General features: G+C 42.5%; 2 protein-coding genes across 5 annotated transcripts; both read right to left on the reverse strand.

The window, feature by feature from the left end:
• Positions 1–93: 93 nt before the first annotated feature.
• Positions 94–9,326, reverse strand: trpc6a (transient receptor potential cation channel, subfamily C, member 6a). 3 transcript variants are annotated; one of them, XM_035626369.2, is made up of 14 exons: positions 9,126–9,324; positions 7,800–8,125; positions 6,652–6,784; positions 6,137–6,437; positions 5,177–5,362; positions 4,310–4,474; positions 3,960–4,206; positions 3,648–3,875; positions 2,781–3,045; positions 1,587–1,782; positions 1,202–1,402; positions 905–961; positions 543–618; positions 94–362 (listed from the first exon to the last, which is right to left on the reverse strand). In XM_035626369.2, the coding sequence occupies exons 1-14, from the start codon at positions 9,239–9,241 to the stop codon at positions 235–237; spliced, it is 2,625 nt and encodes an 874-aa protein (XP_035482262.2). In that variant the 5' UTR covers positions 9,242–9,324; the 3' UTR covers positions 94–234. The 3 variants fall into 3 exon arrangements, with proteins under 3 accessions (XP_035482262.2, XP_035482261.2, XP_035482263.2); XM_035626368.2 differs by having other exon boundaries at positions 905–1,402; positions 9,126–9,326; XM_035626370.2 differs by lacking the exon at positions 9,126–9,324 and having other exon boundaries at positions 905–1,402; positions 7,828–7,964.
• Positions 9,327–11,405: 2,079 nt separating this feature from the next.
• angptl5 (angiopoietin-like 5) lies at positions 11,406–15,860 on the reverse strand. Of its 2 annotated transcripts, none has more exons than XM_035624393.2 (8): positions 15,447–15,860; positions 14,215–14,296; positions 13,868–13,971; positions 13,684–13,777; positions 13,124–13,227; positions 12,927–13,047; positions 11,936–12,121; positions 11,406–11,822 (listed from the first exon to the last, which is right to left on the reverse strand). In XM_035624393.2, exons 1-8 carry the CDS (start codon positions 15,501–15,503, stop codon positions 11,503–11,505), a joined length of 1,068 nt encoding a protein of 355 aa, XP_035480286.1. In that variant the 5' UTR covers positions 15,504–15,860; the 3' UTR covers positions 11,406–11,502. The 2 variants fall into 2 exon arrangements, with proteins under 2 accessions (XP_035480286.1, XP_035480285.1); XM_035624392.2 differs by having other exon boundaries at positions 14,143–14,296; positions 15,447–15,840.
• Positions 15,861–16,672: the final 812 nt, after the last annotated feature.

A 16,672-nucleotide genomic window follows, 5' to 3' on the forward strand; every position in this document is an offset into this window, starting at 1 on the left:
CCCAGATAATATGGCTTCTATGATTTTTTTAAATTTCAGAAAATACCAAATCAGCACTGTGTACATTATAAACGCATGAAAGACACACAGTAATGGATATCAGCAAGTTACATTTTAATGTTATATAATTCCATACATACATTCTTTTTATTATTATAAGTTTTGACATCATCATAATTTATCTACATTGAGTGATGCTGAACAGGCACTTTAAATGTTCCATATGCAGTCAATTTATGACGGTGGACTGATCTCTCCCAGCCTCCGCAGCAGCCCCTCCAGCGTCTCCTTGTTCTGGGATTTCTCCTCTAGCAGCTCATATCGCAGGCTGGAGATGTCCTGCTTGATCTCCTTCAGCTCACCTGAATCAACAACAGACACAAAGCGTCATGCCAAAATGGAAAATCTAAGGATATGACATGTTGTTTACATTAAGATCATGCTTGATGAGGTATTGACCAATGCACGGAGATTACCCTTATTTCCAAAAATGTATGACACAAGTGAAACCAGTTCAGTTTCATTATTACTCCTAATTTTACCTTCAGTGATCTCGTCACTCTCTCTGTCGGCTCGGGCTTTGATGATGTAACGTTTTATAAGTCGCTTCATGATCTTCTGCAGCCAGAGATGGGGGGAAAGTGCTCCAATTCAACGTTTTAAAAGGTAAAATTAACAGAACAAGGATCATGCTTTAGATACAAAATCAAGAATAACTAGCTCTTTCACAAAATGATTTCCTTGCTACATTAACATATGAGACATGCAGAAGTTTTGTAAACGTAACAGTGCAGTTTACTTCTGACTGTTTACGGTCTAGCATTTCATTTGTTTCGCATATAAAACCAAATTCTACAGAGGAACTACAAATCAGAAATGTAGTGAAACACACACACACACATACCTGATACCTGGTTGGACTGGCAGAAGCACCATATCCTGAATTTTTTCCTTCTCCGAGCTGGAAGATGAAGCTGAGGTTAACTGAATTGAACATAACTGTGTCATTTCTTCTTGTCCTCAGGTCAAAGGTGGAGCCTGCAGTGCAGGACAGAAACCACCGTGAGGTGCTCAGGCTTTTGTCTTTAAAGCTCCACCAAGTACTGTGGACTTGCTGCTGCCACTGCTGCACAAGCTGATGGAGGACAAATGCTGCGTATAATGCTTGTAATGCATGACACGTGTGAACATTGTGTGGTACCTGGTTGAGCTGTGTGTCAGAGTTCTCCTCACCGCGTCCTGCCACATAGTGCAGGAGCAGGGCCTTGATACCTGTGGCCAGTCCCAGCATCGATTTCGGACTGGGCATCAGGTTAAAGGGCACGGGGAGCGTCCTCCCCTCCTCGAAGTAGGAGAACCAGAGTTTGGCCCGAGCAAACTTCCACTCGACATCTGCGTCATCCTGAAGAGGGAAACCAACAGGTTGGAGAGGAAAGAGGGAAACACAAATCCCCACCTGCACCACATGGACTTTGAGACGTGAGTCTAGATTTACTTCAAGATAAATCTAAGAAAGAAAGAGGACCAATGATATATGAGGGTGCACGGTGGTATTATTATGACGATATAGCATTCGGCTGACAAACCTCTATCTCCTGGAAAGAGCTGTTGATCATGGCGATGAGCATGTTGAGCAGCACTATCACCATGGTAACGTTGTAGACCCCGTACAGCACGTAGCCGATGTTCTCGATGAATTTGTGCCCGTTGTTGATCACGACGGACCTGACCTCAGACAGCCCGAATATAGCCCAGAACAATGTCTTGAAGCTCTCCTCCAGGCTGAAGTAGGCAGAGGGAGGGAAACGGAAAAAAGTTATTTTTGTGTTCAGACAAATCATCAATCATCGAGATGGAGACAATAAATATGCTCTGTGGAAAAAAAGCAGTTTTTCTGGCTCACAGTCAATTCTTACAATGTTCAACATGGTGTTTATGTTACTGCACAACAATTTTGAAGGATACTCAAAAGATATTGATCATCTATTGACTTCCATCCATTTGGCTTTAACTTTACTTACTTACTTTAACCTTACTTACTTACTTACTTACTTACTTACTTTCTTACTTGCTTAGGATAGCTATGTGTCTTTTTTCGGAAAATTACATGCATTTGTAAAGCAACGGGTCCTCTGTAATGAGAGCCACTGTAAACCTGAGGAGTCACAATATGATTAAATGGATAAAACAGAAAGAAATCCAACATTGGTTTTCATACAGATAACTATAACTTTTGCTTTTTTTTCTTCCCCTTCTCCAGCCTTTAAAAGTTCATCTGAGGACTCTTCACTTTTACTAGTGATGTTAAAAACCTTTGATGAGGAGTCACAGGTTACGTTGGGAGTATTTTTGTCCGTGCATTTAATTCAAGATGTTTTGTTATCCAAGATTTAAGTACTTTTTCAATCTAAGAATTCACATTACTTTTACACATTCTGGTCACATCTTGGATAACACAAATAATAACATAAAAATTGATTTAGGCTCATTGTGTGGCAAGTGCACATTGAAGACAGAGCTTTAGAAATCAAGATATAATTCCAAATGACCCATCCTAAGGTTAATATTGTGCTTTTATACTATTATATTGTGCTTTGATATGTACTAGTTTTGGAATAGTCCCTGAATCTCAAGCAAATTTTATGTATACACAAGTTTTTTTTTTAGAGATGACAAAAGTCACTAGCAATGTGAAGTGAATGCAAATGAATCAGCTGCTGAAATAAAAAATCTCAACGAACTTGTGGCACAAATGCAGATGTGTACAGTGAATGTCTCACGTGGTGAAGGCGTCGTTCTGCTTCGCCCCCAGGTAGTAGGAGTACAGGTTAAACATGCCGATCATGAACGCCAGAAAGACCAAGATGAAGATGACCATGAACTTGAAAATGTCCTTGACAGTTCTCCCTAAAGAGATCTGCAGCGGGCCGAAGCTCTCGTTGGCTGGGAGGATGTAGGCGATGCGAGAGAAGCTCAGCACCACTGCGACTGCGTACAGGCCCTCGGACACCAGCTGCGGATCTGACGGCAACCAGTAGATCCGTGCTGCATGAAAAGAGCACGAATAAGTCAGTAAAGTTAAGCAGATAAAGTAGATTTGTATTTTTTTTTTTATCCAACTACCCAACAAAAGCATGAAGTTATGCTTTCATGGCAGCTTGAGAACATATTTTAATAAACTGGTTATATTAGGATACATCATTTGACATTTCACAGAGAAGGTATGTAACAAAGCCACTTAATCTCAATTTATTACGATTATAAGGGTAGAAAAAAAGAAATAAGCACATTCTGCCCGACAATCTAATCTTTGCTGTCACAGAGTTTTACCTGTTTTGGCTCTTAATCACGATCAAATTCACTTTGATACTGTATGTATTTTAGAGGATCTAAAGTTAGAAATGGTGGAAACCACCAAACTACACACTGGTTACTTAGGGTTTGCCTACAACAATGCTACTATTCTGAATTTGATTAGTATAAGGCTGTGTTATTTTCTTTTTTTATTGAACTTCCCAATAACATGCAGGAGAATTCAGGCACGTTCCACCTTGTGCTAACTTACTGCAACTGCTTATACATTTCAACATTTGGTGAAGGATGGTTAAGTAAGTCTGTGCGGGTGTGGTGTGTGTGAGCATGCTCACCCAGTGTAAAGTAGTGTATCTCGGGGGGCAGTGTGACATTAATCAGTGTTGTGTAATGTGTGTGTACATAGGTCTGGGCCAAGTCAGCATGTCTCAGGGCGGAGAAGCGGCAGCAGAAGGAAGCGAGGAAGATCGCCAGCATCCCGAAGTCCAAGAAGTTCCACGGCTCGACCAGGTACTCCCCCGGTCCTTGACTCCAGATCTCCTTCACTTCAGCCCAGATCATGCCTGCAGATATCCCCCATGATAAACCATGTGATACACAGGATGACAAGAGGTTTCTGATGAGGAATTTCATCATCCAATGCTCACCCATGACCCATGAAATGATGAGGATCTCCATCCATGTGAAGGGCGTCATGGTCATGCGGTAGAGCAGCAGCGGGTCCAAGCTGAGTAGGCGTCCTCCTGCAGGGTGGTGATGGTGGGTCATGTTTGGCAACAGGGTGGTGCCTGCGAAACGGTCGGCAGCATTCAGGATGAGAAGACCCAGGAAAATTGTGAAGGATGAGGCGTGGGCCACAAACTTCATGAAGGGGCTGCGCATAATTTTCCCCACCTGAGTGAGAGAGAGAGAGGAAACAACAGGAGGATGAGAGAAATTGTCCTGCGAGGATTTAAAGTCTAGTTTGTGCATTTATGAATGAATGTACGTGACATACTCTGCTGCATGGAGCGATCCAGTAGGCCAGCGCCAGCCCAGGCAATCCTACAGCCACCGCCAGCACCACCAGCAGTTTGATGGCAGTGGTCTGTTGTCTCAGGCCAGGCAGGTTCTCATACCAGATACTGAGCAGCTGCTGCTGGCAGTTAGGATGAGCCACAAACTGAAGGGCACCAAGTGGAGAGAGAAGGAAGCGGGACAAAAAGGATGACGAGAGGAGAAAGACAAGAACGAACCTTCGGTCTGCTGACTAAACAATAATTCACCATTTTCCCAGGGAATAATGCATCTTATCTCATGGATCTTGATGAAAATCAGGCATATTTAGGGGACTATTATCTGTGAGTGTGTGCAATTTGGTGCGGCTCGATTGAATTGAAGGGGACATGTTGGGCCTTGGCGTTGGCATTTCTTGTTTGTTAATTTATTTGTTTGGATTTTGCAAAGTGCCGCCAAGCGCTGAGACCCTTTTAGAAAACGATACCATATTGTACCTACACGGATGCTGCAGCATTCACACGGTGCCATTTATTCTAGAAAATACACACGTTCTCTTGGACAACATCAACACGTTCTTAGAGCTTGTCTTCTCGGATCAAATTCCTAACATCAAAGTGAATTCACTGCTTTTTTCGACAGAGTACAGTGGTGTGTGCTTCCTTAAATCCATCAACGACAAGAGTTTCCCTTCATTGTCACAGTACATCATAAACACACAACTTTGATTAAAATAAAAAGTGACAAAATGTTCACGTAGATAAAGGTCAAGAAACTTTCCGCTCACTACAAATACTTCTTGATACGTTTTAATGGACATGGACCTTGTAATACCTCAGTGTTGTGGCTCGTTTGTGAGAGTACTCACCTTTTTTAGTTCATATTTGATGGCTAATTTGAGCCTGGTGAGGGAGGGGCGACCCGGCAGATCGTAGGTGTCCTCAGCGTCAGTTTCTCCGCTCAGAATGGCCTCCACCTCCTCTGTGCTGCGACACAGATCCAGCAGGCCCACCACGTAGTCCTTACACTGGCTGGACAGGCGGCAGTAGTCATTCTACATGAGGGAAAAACATTCGAGATACACTACAGTAGATGTGGTCAGATGCTGGGTTTGCTAGTGGAGTGATAGAGTTGTGGAGTAATAAGCTTAATTTTTCACCGTCACAATTGCATTCGAACATTAACCTAAATAAATGAATCATCATTTTACTTTGAAAAATTTGCAAACAATCAACATCGTGTCCGACCCATCTGATAGCCTCTAAGTTAGACAACACCAAAGAGCAATACATCAGTCGGGATTTTGAGGAAAACATGTTTAAAATTGTTTAAAATAACTTCAACGAAATGTTAGAGTTAAGTTGATAGTGATGAAGAACTAACTCAAGTTTGCAGACTTCAAAACATTTCAAAGCTACATTAGTGAGACCAAAAATTGCCTGTATACCAAGAAAAGCGGACATGTAATTTGTGTCAGTGGTGTGTTTGCAAATCTTTGCTCTCAGAAGCAATCTAAAATGTATTCATTGTACGGTACCCATACTCTACTGTCCTACTGTCGGCCAGGTTATATCTATAGTTGTTATATTTGGGTCAAACCAACTATGTCAACACTGACGGCAGGATCTAGACCCTCTTCCGTTTCTGCTTCCTCTCTTAAGGTCATAAAATGTCCTTGTGTTTACTGGTTGGCAGCGACATGACATATATACTTTTTGTGTACTTGATGAAGAGCAGTAACGGGATGTGCACAGCGGCGATCTTGAATGACTTGTGTTTGCACGATAGCTGGTGGTGATTATGTAAGAACTTTTTTTGGTATTTGCACCTTGAATTCTTTCTCAATGTTGGCCAACATGGCCAGCTCACTGCTGAGCTCCAGGGCAGCTAGCACCGGATCCTCGTTGGACAGGGAGAGGTAGGCTGGACTGGCGAGTCCTCTGTAGGCGTTGATCCTCGACCGCGAGTGGCTGAAGGAGTCAAACTGCTGCTGGTAGTTACAGGAGTCGCAGCTGCAGAAGTAGTCATGGGGAGGATCGATGCGAGCCCCTTTGCTCAGCAGGGTGTGAACTATCTCGTATTCCTGGCAGTGTGCTGCAAGTATCACTGGGGTCACATCATGAGAGAACCTACGGGAACCAACACAAAGACATATACATTTACAAAGCATCCAAAATAAAAAATCAGGCGTTAACAAGGATGGAGGCCAGATTAACCTTTAAATAAAAACCTAAAGGGTAATGAGCTCTAAAAAAGGCAGTATAATGCCAGAGACATTTTATCATAGTCTTCTGGTAAGGTATCTGACTATTTCATCTTAGTATTTTATTTGTGAGACCTTACCGCGTCCCATCCTCGTCGTAAGCGTAGAAGTCATCCAACATGTCAGCCTGAGCAGGGCTCGCAGTTAGACGGTTGGCATCTCTAAACGCAGGGTGACCCAACAGCGCCTCTGTGATACGTACATAACCTTTACCTATGACACACACACGGACACAGTGTCAGACACAGACCTAAGCTAACCTCATGCATTTGACAGGCTTATTTCAGACCTGTTGCTTACATTGTGGGACATGAATTTCTGTGAAAATTCCGCAGTAGTTGAAGTAATAGTAGTAGTAGTAGTAGTATTAGTGGTAGTAGTAGTAGTAGTAGTAGTAGTAGTAATATTCATAAGATATTTATCTGTCTTTTTTTGTTGTTGTTGTTTGGACGACATGATGTCATCATCTTTTTACCTTGTAAATAATTTTGGGTGGACTTCCTGTTTTATTTTGAGATTTCTATCCTGGTGTATTAACTGTGACATTACTTTCTGTCTTTGACTGCTTTCCTTCCAGTTTTCTGTTGCACCTGTCTCCTTAGTCAATAAGCCCTCACTGTTGCGTTTCCACTTCCAGTTACCAGAGTCAATGTTGTTCACCATGTTCCATTATATTATATCTTCCCTGTGTTCACCTATTTGGCCTGCTCCCACCTTGGTTTTGACTTCGGAACTGTTTGTTTGACTGCTCTCCCTGGTTTTGACCCTCACCTGCCTCGACCTACTAGAAGCCTTGTCTCTTTGGTTTTTATCAAAGCTCTGAACCGTTCATCTCTGCCTCAACATCTGCTTTTGGATCTTTCCCCGTGTGCCTATTTTGCGCTGGACTGAACCACATTACAAACATAAGGTAAGTAACAACCTTGAAACTTTATCGGCTCAAAAAAATGAGTGCCTTAATCAATCAACTCATTCAACAGCAATGAAGTTTTAGGTTGTGCAAAAATAGTTGAATATGGTTCCATGTAGTTCACCGAACTCGTAAAGTTGAAGAGCATTGTAGCATCTCTCAGTTCATAGTTTTGGTTCTATGGCCGATGGTTTTGGTTCACTAACACAGCTCTTAGTTCTGTTCAGTTTCAGTATCAGTTTTCTGTCTTGTGTGATTAACCATGTAAATGTATTTTGGACACTTGCATGCAAACGTACACAAAAGCACACATCTTACTGATGGCTAACAGAAGGGCGTCACCCACTCTGGCCAAATCAGCCCTCCCCAGCAGCAGCTCCGTCACCTCCAGATGCTCATTGGCTACAGCCAGCTGCAATGCATTCTGGCCCATGTAGTCCACAGCATTGACATTCAGGTTGGGCACATGGAGCAACATGCGGCGCACCTCTGGTATGTTGCCGTACTCAGCTGCCTCCAGGAAACGCTGCTCAACCTCAGTCGGGCTGACTAAAGGGCCGCAGAACATGTAGGCAGGAGCACGAAGAGCCTGGCGTCGCTTGACCGCGCTGAGGCGAGCCATGAGCTGCTCCGAGTTGATGTAGCTGCCAGAGGGTCAGGGGACAGAAACATACAGTACATGTTATAGGCCTACACACACACACACACACACACTCACACTCACACACACACACACACACACACACACACACACAAATACAGACACACACGCCCTTTTGGGAACCACACTTCAGGTACTTGCTCCCAGTTTCATCTCAATTTCATATTAAGACAAGTTAATCGTGCATTCTGTTATATCAGAAAAATATAACTAAGTTTTTTTAAGGAATATTCAACATCTGTCAAGAATCATTAATCAAAATCAAACAATGACATTTTTGGGGGGGATGTAATATTAGAAACCAATCTCTGAGTTTAGATATTAAACATGAAGCTACAGAAACTCTCCATCTTAACTTCTGAATAATTGACCATATTTTAATAAAAATGCTGAAATATATACAGTATATACCAATAGAGGTTTGAATGACTGTACATTCTTGGGAGACACGGAAAGGAAAATTATTCTGATGGACCATTTAATGATTGAAAGAAACTTTTTCTCTTTTTCCAAGTTGCACCAACTTAACCATGTTTATCCTGTTCAGTCATTGGATACAGGCTCATTTTACAGTGTTCAGCGTTTTCAGAGATCACACTGTGAAGGCTGCTGCCTCACACAGTGAACCACGTAGTAAACCTGCTGGACAAGATAGTCCCTTGAAGGATATGGGGGACTTTTAAAGTAACATCAATAACTTTTATCTCCACCAGCTATTTTTCATAGACTTAATAACTGTGGACCATGTATGTTGAAAACAACAAGACAAGGACTGTACACTGGCACTCATCGCCCTATGTTATGCGTCTTTAGATAACTTGCATGATAATCTGCTGTGCCGTGTTAACACAAATACTGTAAAAATGCAGAATGCTGCTGAATTTTTATTCTGCGAACTGATTATTGATTCCGAAAACGAAACAAAAGCATACCTTCCCAATCCATGAACGTGTGGTGCACTATAGGGTAAATGAAAGACTTACCCGAGGCATCGTCCAGGGCAACAGTTTTCCTCCCCAAAATCATCACACATTAACAGGTTATCACGGCTCCTGGCCCTCGGGCTGTTATGATGAACCGCTGACGGTCTGTGGTTCATCCTGGATGTGGTCAACAATAGAGGGTCTGCTCCTGCCTCATGAGCAAGTAATCAAGTGCCTGTGGAATGACTCTCTCTCCGTCTCCCTCCCCCCTCTGCTTTTTCTGTGTCCTTGAGAAAAAATGCGTCCTTCTGGTTCTCGCTATACTTTTATTTACGTGACTCATTGAACTTTGCAGCTGTGGATATCAGCACAGTGTGAAGGCTGAACACACTGAAGTCTAATCAGCAAAATTTACAGTCAATTTACAACAGCAGAAAATTCCAAAAAAAAATATTTTGCTTCGCCCACAGTTTTCAAGCTCAGGCTGAAAAATTCTATTTTAAACTGCAGTGTTTAGAGTACATGTTGAGTGTGTGTGTGTGTGTGTGTGTGTGTGTGTGTGCGTGTGTGTGCGTGCGTGCGTGTGTGTGTGTACGTGTACAGGAGTGAATGATGGCAGATGAACAGCAGATGAGATTCCTCAGGGTTCATATTCCCAGCAGACGTTGCTTCCTGTGCGCTCCCGCTCTCCACCGATCCTCGTCCACTGTGGGAAAATGATGTCCCACTCTGCGCAATCACACAATATGTATTCATGCACATATATATGTCTGTTACCTCACCAGCATTCCAGTGGTGAGTCACAGCACCCAGCTTGTGTCTCTTGTGATACAACATTTCAGCTTTTCTGTCTGATTGTAGAGTGTGTCCGGCGTCATTGTTGCCCGTTTCACCAGTTCACTGGCATTTTGACAAGTTTCAATATAGATTTCATAAAATAACACCCCATTATATCACACGAACATCTCGACATTAAAAAAATCTGATAACGCAGAGTCTCTGATTTATGATTGTGGCTGTGAAAATGGCCTTTTAGGGCCTGGTTGCTAAAGCTTGGTCATTTTGGACATTTCTAGGTGTAACTGCGTCATATTTTAAGGGGAAAGCGGCTAATCTCACATAAATGTTACCAGCAATAGTTTTTGTTAAGACTTCCCCCTCGGAACAGAACAGACCTAAGATCTGGAGGTAAACACTGTCAGTTCAAACATACACACTCCTATTGGGGGGCACTGAGTGGGCAAGAGCCTGAATAGTTCTCTCTCTCTGTGTGTGTGTGTGTGTGTGTGTGTGTGTGTGTGTGTGTGTGTGTGTGTGTGTGTGTGTGTGTGTGTGTGTGTGTGTGTGTGTGTGTGTGTGTGTGTGTGTGTGTGTGTGTGTGTGTGCACGTGTCTGTTTGTGTGTGTGTGTGTGTGTGTTTTAGTACCACTGATTCTGGTGATAACAGTGAAGGAACTCTGGCTCTTTGTGTGGTCTTCTGTTTGCATTCTTCCAATGAATACAAATTGACACAGAGACACACAGAGACACACACACACACACACACACACACACACAAAGCTGCATGTGCTTCTGCAAAGATAAGCTTTTTGTGGCATTGGAGAGGAAAGAAAATTGGGTTATTTAACATCACACAAACACACACACACGCACACAGGCAAACATGCAAACAGTCATAAAACTATAGTCACCTCTACAGTCAGCTGACCATGTGTCTGCGTGTGTCAGCTGACTTTCATAGAGGCAGGAAACACGCATACTAGAACAGAACTGCTGTCTCCCTCTGGTGATAACTACATTCAGATTCACATTAAACATCACACTAACTAATTTTCACAACAGTCTATTGAGCGCTTTAGCAGTTGTGGCAGTAAAATTGTAAGGTTTATCCACAGGGTGGAGCTAGAGGAGAGGCAATTTAAAATCTAAAGAGTTCAGCCTCTAAAGAGCAGCAATGGTGTTGGGTGATTTCATGGCAATTCTGACAGTCGTGTTGTACAAAGAGGCAAAACAGGAAGGTCACGACAGTTAGATGTAAGTGAAACATCAGTTAACACTGCACATGCTCAAAGTCCACATACTAATACATCTGTCAAGAGCTACCAGATATGACTGTCTGTATTGGACCCCAAAACAGGTGTAGATGTGTACTGATGTGTTGTTTCTTAATTCACTTCTCAACAGAAAGTGAAAGTGACTTTTGCATTTCACTTCACGTAGAGACAGGTACATTTGGTTTTATTATAATGTTTCCTTATGAATCAAGGACGATTTGAAAGAATAGTTTCAGATCAGGTGACTGGTTACGATGAGGAGACTTCAACAAAAGAGACTTCGACATATCTTCTATCTTGTTTTAATAAAACTTTGGGGTGTACAAAGATGCAGTGCAACTTAAACAGGACTGACTGTGCTCTTCTCCTTTCTCTGACAATCGTCAATTATTGGTTGCGATCCTCCTGATCTTCATCGTGACAGATTTGATGGTGTGAGCGACCCCGTTTTGTCTCCACGTGTCCCACAGGATGTGAGTCCTCTGCCCCTGGCTCTGCTCGGCGTCTTCAGGGCAGCCGTTGAGGTTTGCCAGGCCGCACTGGTTGAACCACCACCCTGTCTGGTTGTGCTGGGCGCTGCAGCTCTCCACCGTGCGGTTGCCGATGGAGCAGGAAGGGTTGCAGCCGTCGTTGTCCACGTCTGAGGCGCTGAAGGGAGCCGTGTCCTGGTTCTGTTCCTGGTCATAGCCACGAAATGCATCGCCTGCGGACATGCACACAGGCGTGGAGGGAAAACACAAAGTGGAAAAAATGTGGAAAGCAGCAACTCATGGGCACAGTTGTTTGAGGGTGAGTGTAAATTATATTCAGTCATACCTGCACTGCCTGCATATCGGCCCAGGTGTATACAGAAGAACTGTGTTTCACTGTCCAGCCGGAAATCATCATATGATGCATAAGAGGTGATGTCATCATGGGAGGTCAGAGCAACATGAAGTTGGAACCGAGTTTCTTTCTGGTTTACCAAGTAAAACACCTTCTTTAAGCCCAGCCAGTGTTCTCCTATCACACACACACACACACACACACACAATTCACGTTATGATATATTAGTCTCCTCCTCAAACATGCTGTGAGTTTCACTCACAAAAGACAGAGACGGGGTTCTCTTACATTCACAATTCACAAGTTTCGAGCAAGATAGACACCTTCATATTTTGGATTTAGATGATGTGTTGAATGAGCATCACCGGTTCAAACTGATTGGACATTCTGTGTCCGCTTTTTTTTTCTTTATCGTTTTGGAAAATGACTTTTCGTGTCGTGGCAGACAAAAGCACAGGTGTCAATAGTGAAAACCATTGCTTTTGTCTGCTACGACACGAAAAACTAACGAAGGCTTCTGGGCCCATAACTGTAGCTCTGCAGCAGTTTATTGACGTCATCAGTTGAAGTGGTGTTTCCAGCCATTTGTAAAAGATTGAGGTAGAAATCCAGACTTCTCACTGCTGTGAAACTGTCGGAGTTGACATGGAGATTGCTAATGAAAGTAAGATGGCACATTCTGCTTTTTATTGAAAGTTTTGTCACTATAAGATATAAAAACTTCATGTCTTGTTTCAATAATGCTGTGTGTGTGTGTGTGTGTATGCCAAGTGTTTGTATATTAGGTATATAACCTACAGTATGTGCTGATGTATTCTTCCAAAATGACCAAGGTAGCGCAGTCATCACTCAGCTGTTGCTGAACTTTCAGCTGGCACACCTGGTTTTTATTACACTGGCTGCTGTTCCCAACACCTAAACCTCCTCCCGCTGTTGCACAAGACACGAAACATGCTCCTGTTGCTGTCCCACAACGTCAAACCTGCGAGGTTTCCAAATCCATCCGCATAATCCGCCCAGGGTCGTTTGAAGTCAGTTAATCCGTCAGTCCTCCTCTGCACCACCGTCCATCCACCTCCCATGTAGTCCATCTCACAGAAGACCTGCAGGACAAGCTGTGTTTTAACTAAGTGAGTGATGAGTGAGGGGCCGACTGTGATGAATGACTGAGTCGCGTACCTCAAATGAAGAGTCAGTGTTCTCTGGGTGGACGATATAAATACCACTGGGGATCTTGGGGACAACTGACACAAGACTGTCCTTTATGTCGCTGCAGTCTCGTCCTAATCAAAGCAAAACACAAATTGTTTTTCCATAAAACATCTTTTTTTTAAAGTAAAACACACATAGGTTTTAAAATTTGTTTTGTCGTAGTTGAGTCTGCCCAACTGTAAATCCAATTAGAGCCAAAATGATTAGTTAATTTATTGATTAGTCAATGAACAAGAAGTTAATCGCCAACTACTTTATTAATCATAAACAACTATTCATGCAAAAATGCTGAACGTCTGTTTCCAGATTTTCAAGTGGGAGTTTTCAAATTATTTTTATTATTATTATCATTTTCTGACGTTTTATAAGCAAAGTGAAAATATTATTAATAATATATTAATAATAATTCATAATTACAAATTAGTTAAATCTCAACCAACCGCAGCAGTAAATCTAACCATTAATAATAATCCAATGATACACTGTAATAAAGTATAAACTATACTTTTCAGTATTTTTGGAGTTACCGTGGGACTGCACAGGTTTCACCGAGTACATCTCGGTGTTGCTCCTCTGAACCTCGGAGTTGAGTGTTTGCACTTTGGCCATCAGCTCTATGACCTGGAAATGTGACACAACTGTACATGCAGCCGGCCAATCGGGCGCTTAGAAAACTTTATAAGCAGTCGGGAAAAGAAGATTTCATGTCACCTGACTGCTGAGGATGTCCAGGGCTCTCTGCTGCTCCTCCATCACATCCCTGATCAGCTTCCGGGTGCTGCGTCCAAACGCCAACAGTGACTGCTGTAGCTGGCCTGCACGCACACACACACACACATACACACACACACACACACATAAACACACACACACACACACACACACACACACACAGAAAGAGAGAGAGAGAGAGAAAGAGATTGAAATGGATGAATGAAAAAATAATAATGCCAGTGGGTAACACCAGGAAAAAGATGGAATGTTACCACAGACTGAATGTTTCTCATCTCGTAGCAGCTTGACAGTGATATCACACGGTATGGAGCATGTGTCTCGACCTTTGACCCCTCCGACAGGAGCATCAGATAAGTCCTCAATATCTATTTCTGATTGGTTTAAATCTGTGCTGCTTCCTGTGTCCTGGAGATGAAAAGAGAACCAAAGTGAAAATTCCATCTACCACTCAACTAGATACATCTGCATAAATCTGCAACAAATCGTATGTTATGTGTGACAATTTCCTTTTTTTGTTTGGACAGTGTTTTGATCATTTAATTGACCTTTTTCATGACAGACACTTTGATTTGTCACAGCAGATTGAGCACAGGTCAAACAAGTTGTATGTCAACTCTACAGTTCAGAGGGAATTGTCATACTTTTTCTCCAGTGCATCTGTCTGTCAGCAGGTACCTTAACAAATTGAGATTTTCATACATAAAAAATATGAAGCACTTATAAAATACAAATTGAAATACCGTTAAACTACCAATTTCAACTTTGAAAAAGAAAGGCCAAGTGAAAAGGAAAGTCTGGATGATATTCAGCAGCGCTTTGAATGGATCTGTATCTGATTCTGACTTTGCAGCTGAGGCTTGATAAATAGTTTAAGCGAGATGTTCATCTCAGCATCAACAAGGTTTTAGGTCAAATATCCTGGTGGCTGAGTTGGCTACAAAGACACACTGTAACTGCAATATCCTGTGTTTAAATCCTACAAAAAAACCCATTTGAAATCAGTCGTGGAATGTTAGAAGTACATTTACTAAATCGACTTTTGATGATTTTACTTGATTATTTCCATTTGATGCAACCTCATACTACATTACAATAACGTCTGATATTCTTGTTGAAAAAGTGAATCTGCCATTGTATTTGGAATATTTCAAAAAATTTTAAAAGGCAAAACAAATTTTCATAATACCTGTGTATATTCCTTTCGTTTTTGAAGATACAGACATATATTTATTAAGCAGTTTGATATATTGTTATTGAAGAAAAAAATAAAGATTTCTGGCATCAGACAGTCATAAACATTATAAAGTAGTTAGATTCAGTCCCACCTCCACCAACAACAGCAAAAATGCTGCTCAAACTTGAATGCATGAGTGATAACAATCCTGTATGTAATACTACACGCACACATCATGATCTAAGCTTTTTCAAATCTCTCTGATTGCATCAGAAGTTCCTGAAGAACATCACCATAATACATGATAGACATTAGAGTGACAAGACAGATGAAACGAGCAAAGACGAAAAAAACATTTTCTGACAAGCGTATTGTACATACTGCGGAGGAAAGCAGATGAGGCACAAGCAGCAGGAGGACAACTGTTGTCTGCATCATGTCAGTCGTGTCTGACTGTGATTATTTCCTCCAGGAGCGAAGGGGGCTGAGCTCTGTCCACTCCGTCACCAGCAGCCACTCCTTCATTTAGGCTCCGTTTTCCACCGAGTCGGCACTTTTCCCCTTCACGTGACCATCCCTCTGTCTCTCTCATCTGCTGAGTCTTCTCTGTATCTCCTCCTTCCTCTAACTTGTCAAACTTCACTCTCTCCTCACAGCCTCCCTTCGTCCACCTCCATCAGCCCCTCCCACTTTTTTTCCTTGTAAATACCCATGACAACAGGCCCTGAGAGAGGCGGTCAGGTTTGTAAACGGGCTGGTGATAAAAGCCTGGATGTTTCTGACAAGTAGCTGAATATGCTTATTCCAGATTTGTGGCAAAGAGTGATTACCTTCCCCCTCAGTGCGTCTATTACCACACGTTGTTGTTTTACAGGTTATATCCTGCCCCCAGCATGAGAAACAGATGTGGAAGGGGGAATGGGCAGCTCGTCTTGATGTAGGAACACTTTCTCTCTGCTTGTGTCTTTGCATGGGAGCTGCGGCTGAAGGTTGGGTGTCTCTGCCTCTTCTGCTCATATTTCCTCCCCGTTACAGCCCTCCTTCCTCTCTCTGACCACTGACTCACACATCTGAAAACAGCCTCCCAGAGGGTCAGACCAATTACTCCAGTTAACTGGGCAGTTAGGCAGTGAGGAAAGTGAACAGCGATGGAGGGCAACAGCACATTCCAGTCAGGGTCCAGCTGGAGCCAGCCGGCCAGTTGCTTCCTTCGGAAAAACTGTGCCGTGTGTGCCAAAGAAAAGATCTGCTGTTGTTCTGAACCTGTGAGTTTACAGCCATGGTCAGAGGGAGGAATGTGAGAAGCCTGGTACCACTGCCCCGGGGCCCCCACATCTGTCCCATGTTACATGCTCTAGTTAGCCGCCTATATGCACGTAAATGACACATTATATCTGCCAGGCCAGATAATGTGAAAATTCAGACAAGACAATGTGATATGTGTCAATCAAAAACATTTTCAGAGATGTTTCAGTTTTATGTAGGTTTTAGGGACAAAGCAACAAGATACAAGGCACAGGGTTTTGGATTTATATTTACCCATAAAAATGAGAGAGGGTAAAGTCGTGTTAACAAAAAAAATTATATTCAATTTCAAATAACTGTAT

This window comes from Scophthalmus maximus, chromosome 2 (genome assembly GCF_022379125.1).
Source record: "Scophthalmus maximus strain ysfricsl-2021 chromosome 2, ASM2237912v1, whole genome shotgun sequence".
Classification (NCBI taxonomy): domain Eukaryota; kingdom Metazoa; phylum Chordata; class Actinopteri; order Pleuronectiformes; family Scophthalmidae; genus Scophthalmus; species Scophthalmus maximus.

Excerpts from the sequence above, each read along its gene's own strand:
- trpc6a (XM_035626368.2), bottom strand. The coding sequence starts at position 9,241 with ATGAACCACAGACCGTCAGCGGTTCATCATAACAGCCCGAGGGCCAGG. Across the intron at positions 3,046-3,647 it reads GATACACTACTTTACACTGG|CACGGATCTACTGGTTGCCG; the intron begins GTGAGCATGCTC and ends CTTTTCATGCAG. Across the intron at positions 363-542 it reads GAGTGACGAGATCACTGAAG|GTGAGCTGAAGGAGATCAAG; the intron begins GTAAAATTAGGA and ends TTGTTGATTCAG.
- angptl5 (XM_035624392.2), bottom strand. The coding sequence starts at position 15,503 with ATGATGCAGACAACAGTTGTCCTCCTGCTGCTTGTGCCTCATCTGCTT. Across the intron at positions 13,972-14,142 it reads TGAGAAACATTCAGTCTGTG|GCCAGCTACAGCAGTCACTG; the intron begins GTAACATTCCAT and ends GTGTGCGTGCAG. Across the intron at positions 11,823-11,935 it reads CCGATATGCAGGCAGTGCAG|GCGATGCATTTCGTGGCTAT; the intron begins GTATGACTGAAT and ends GCATGTCCGCAG.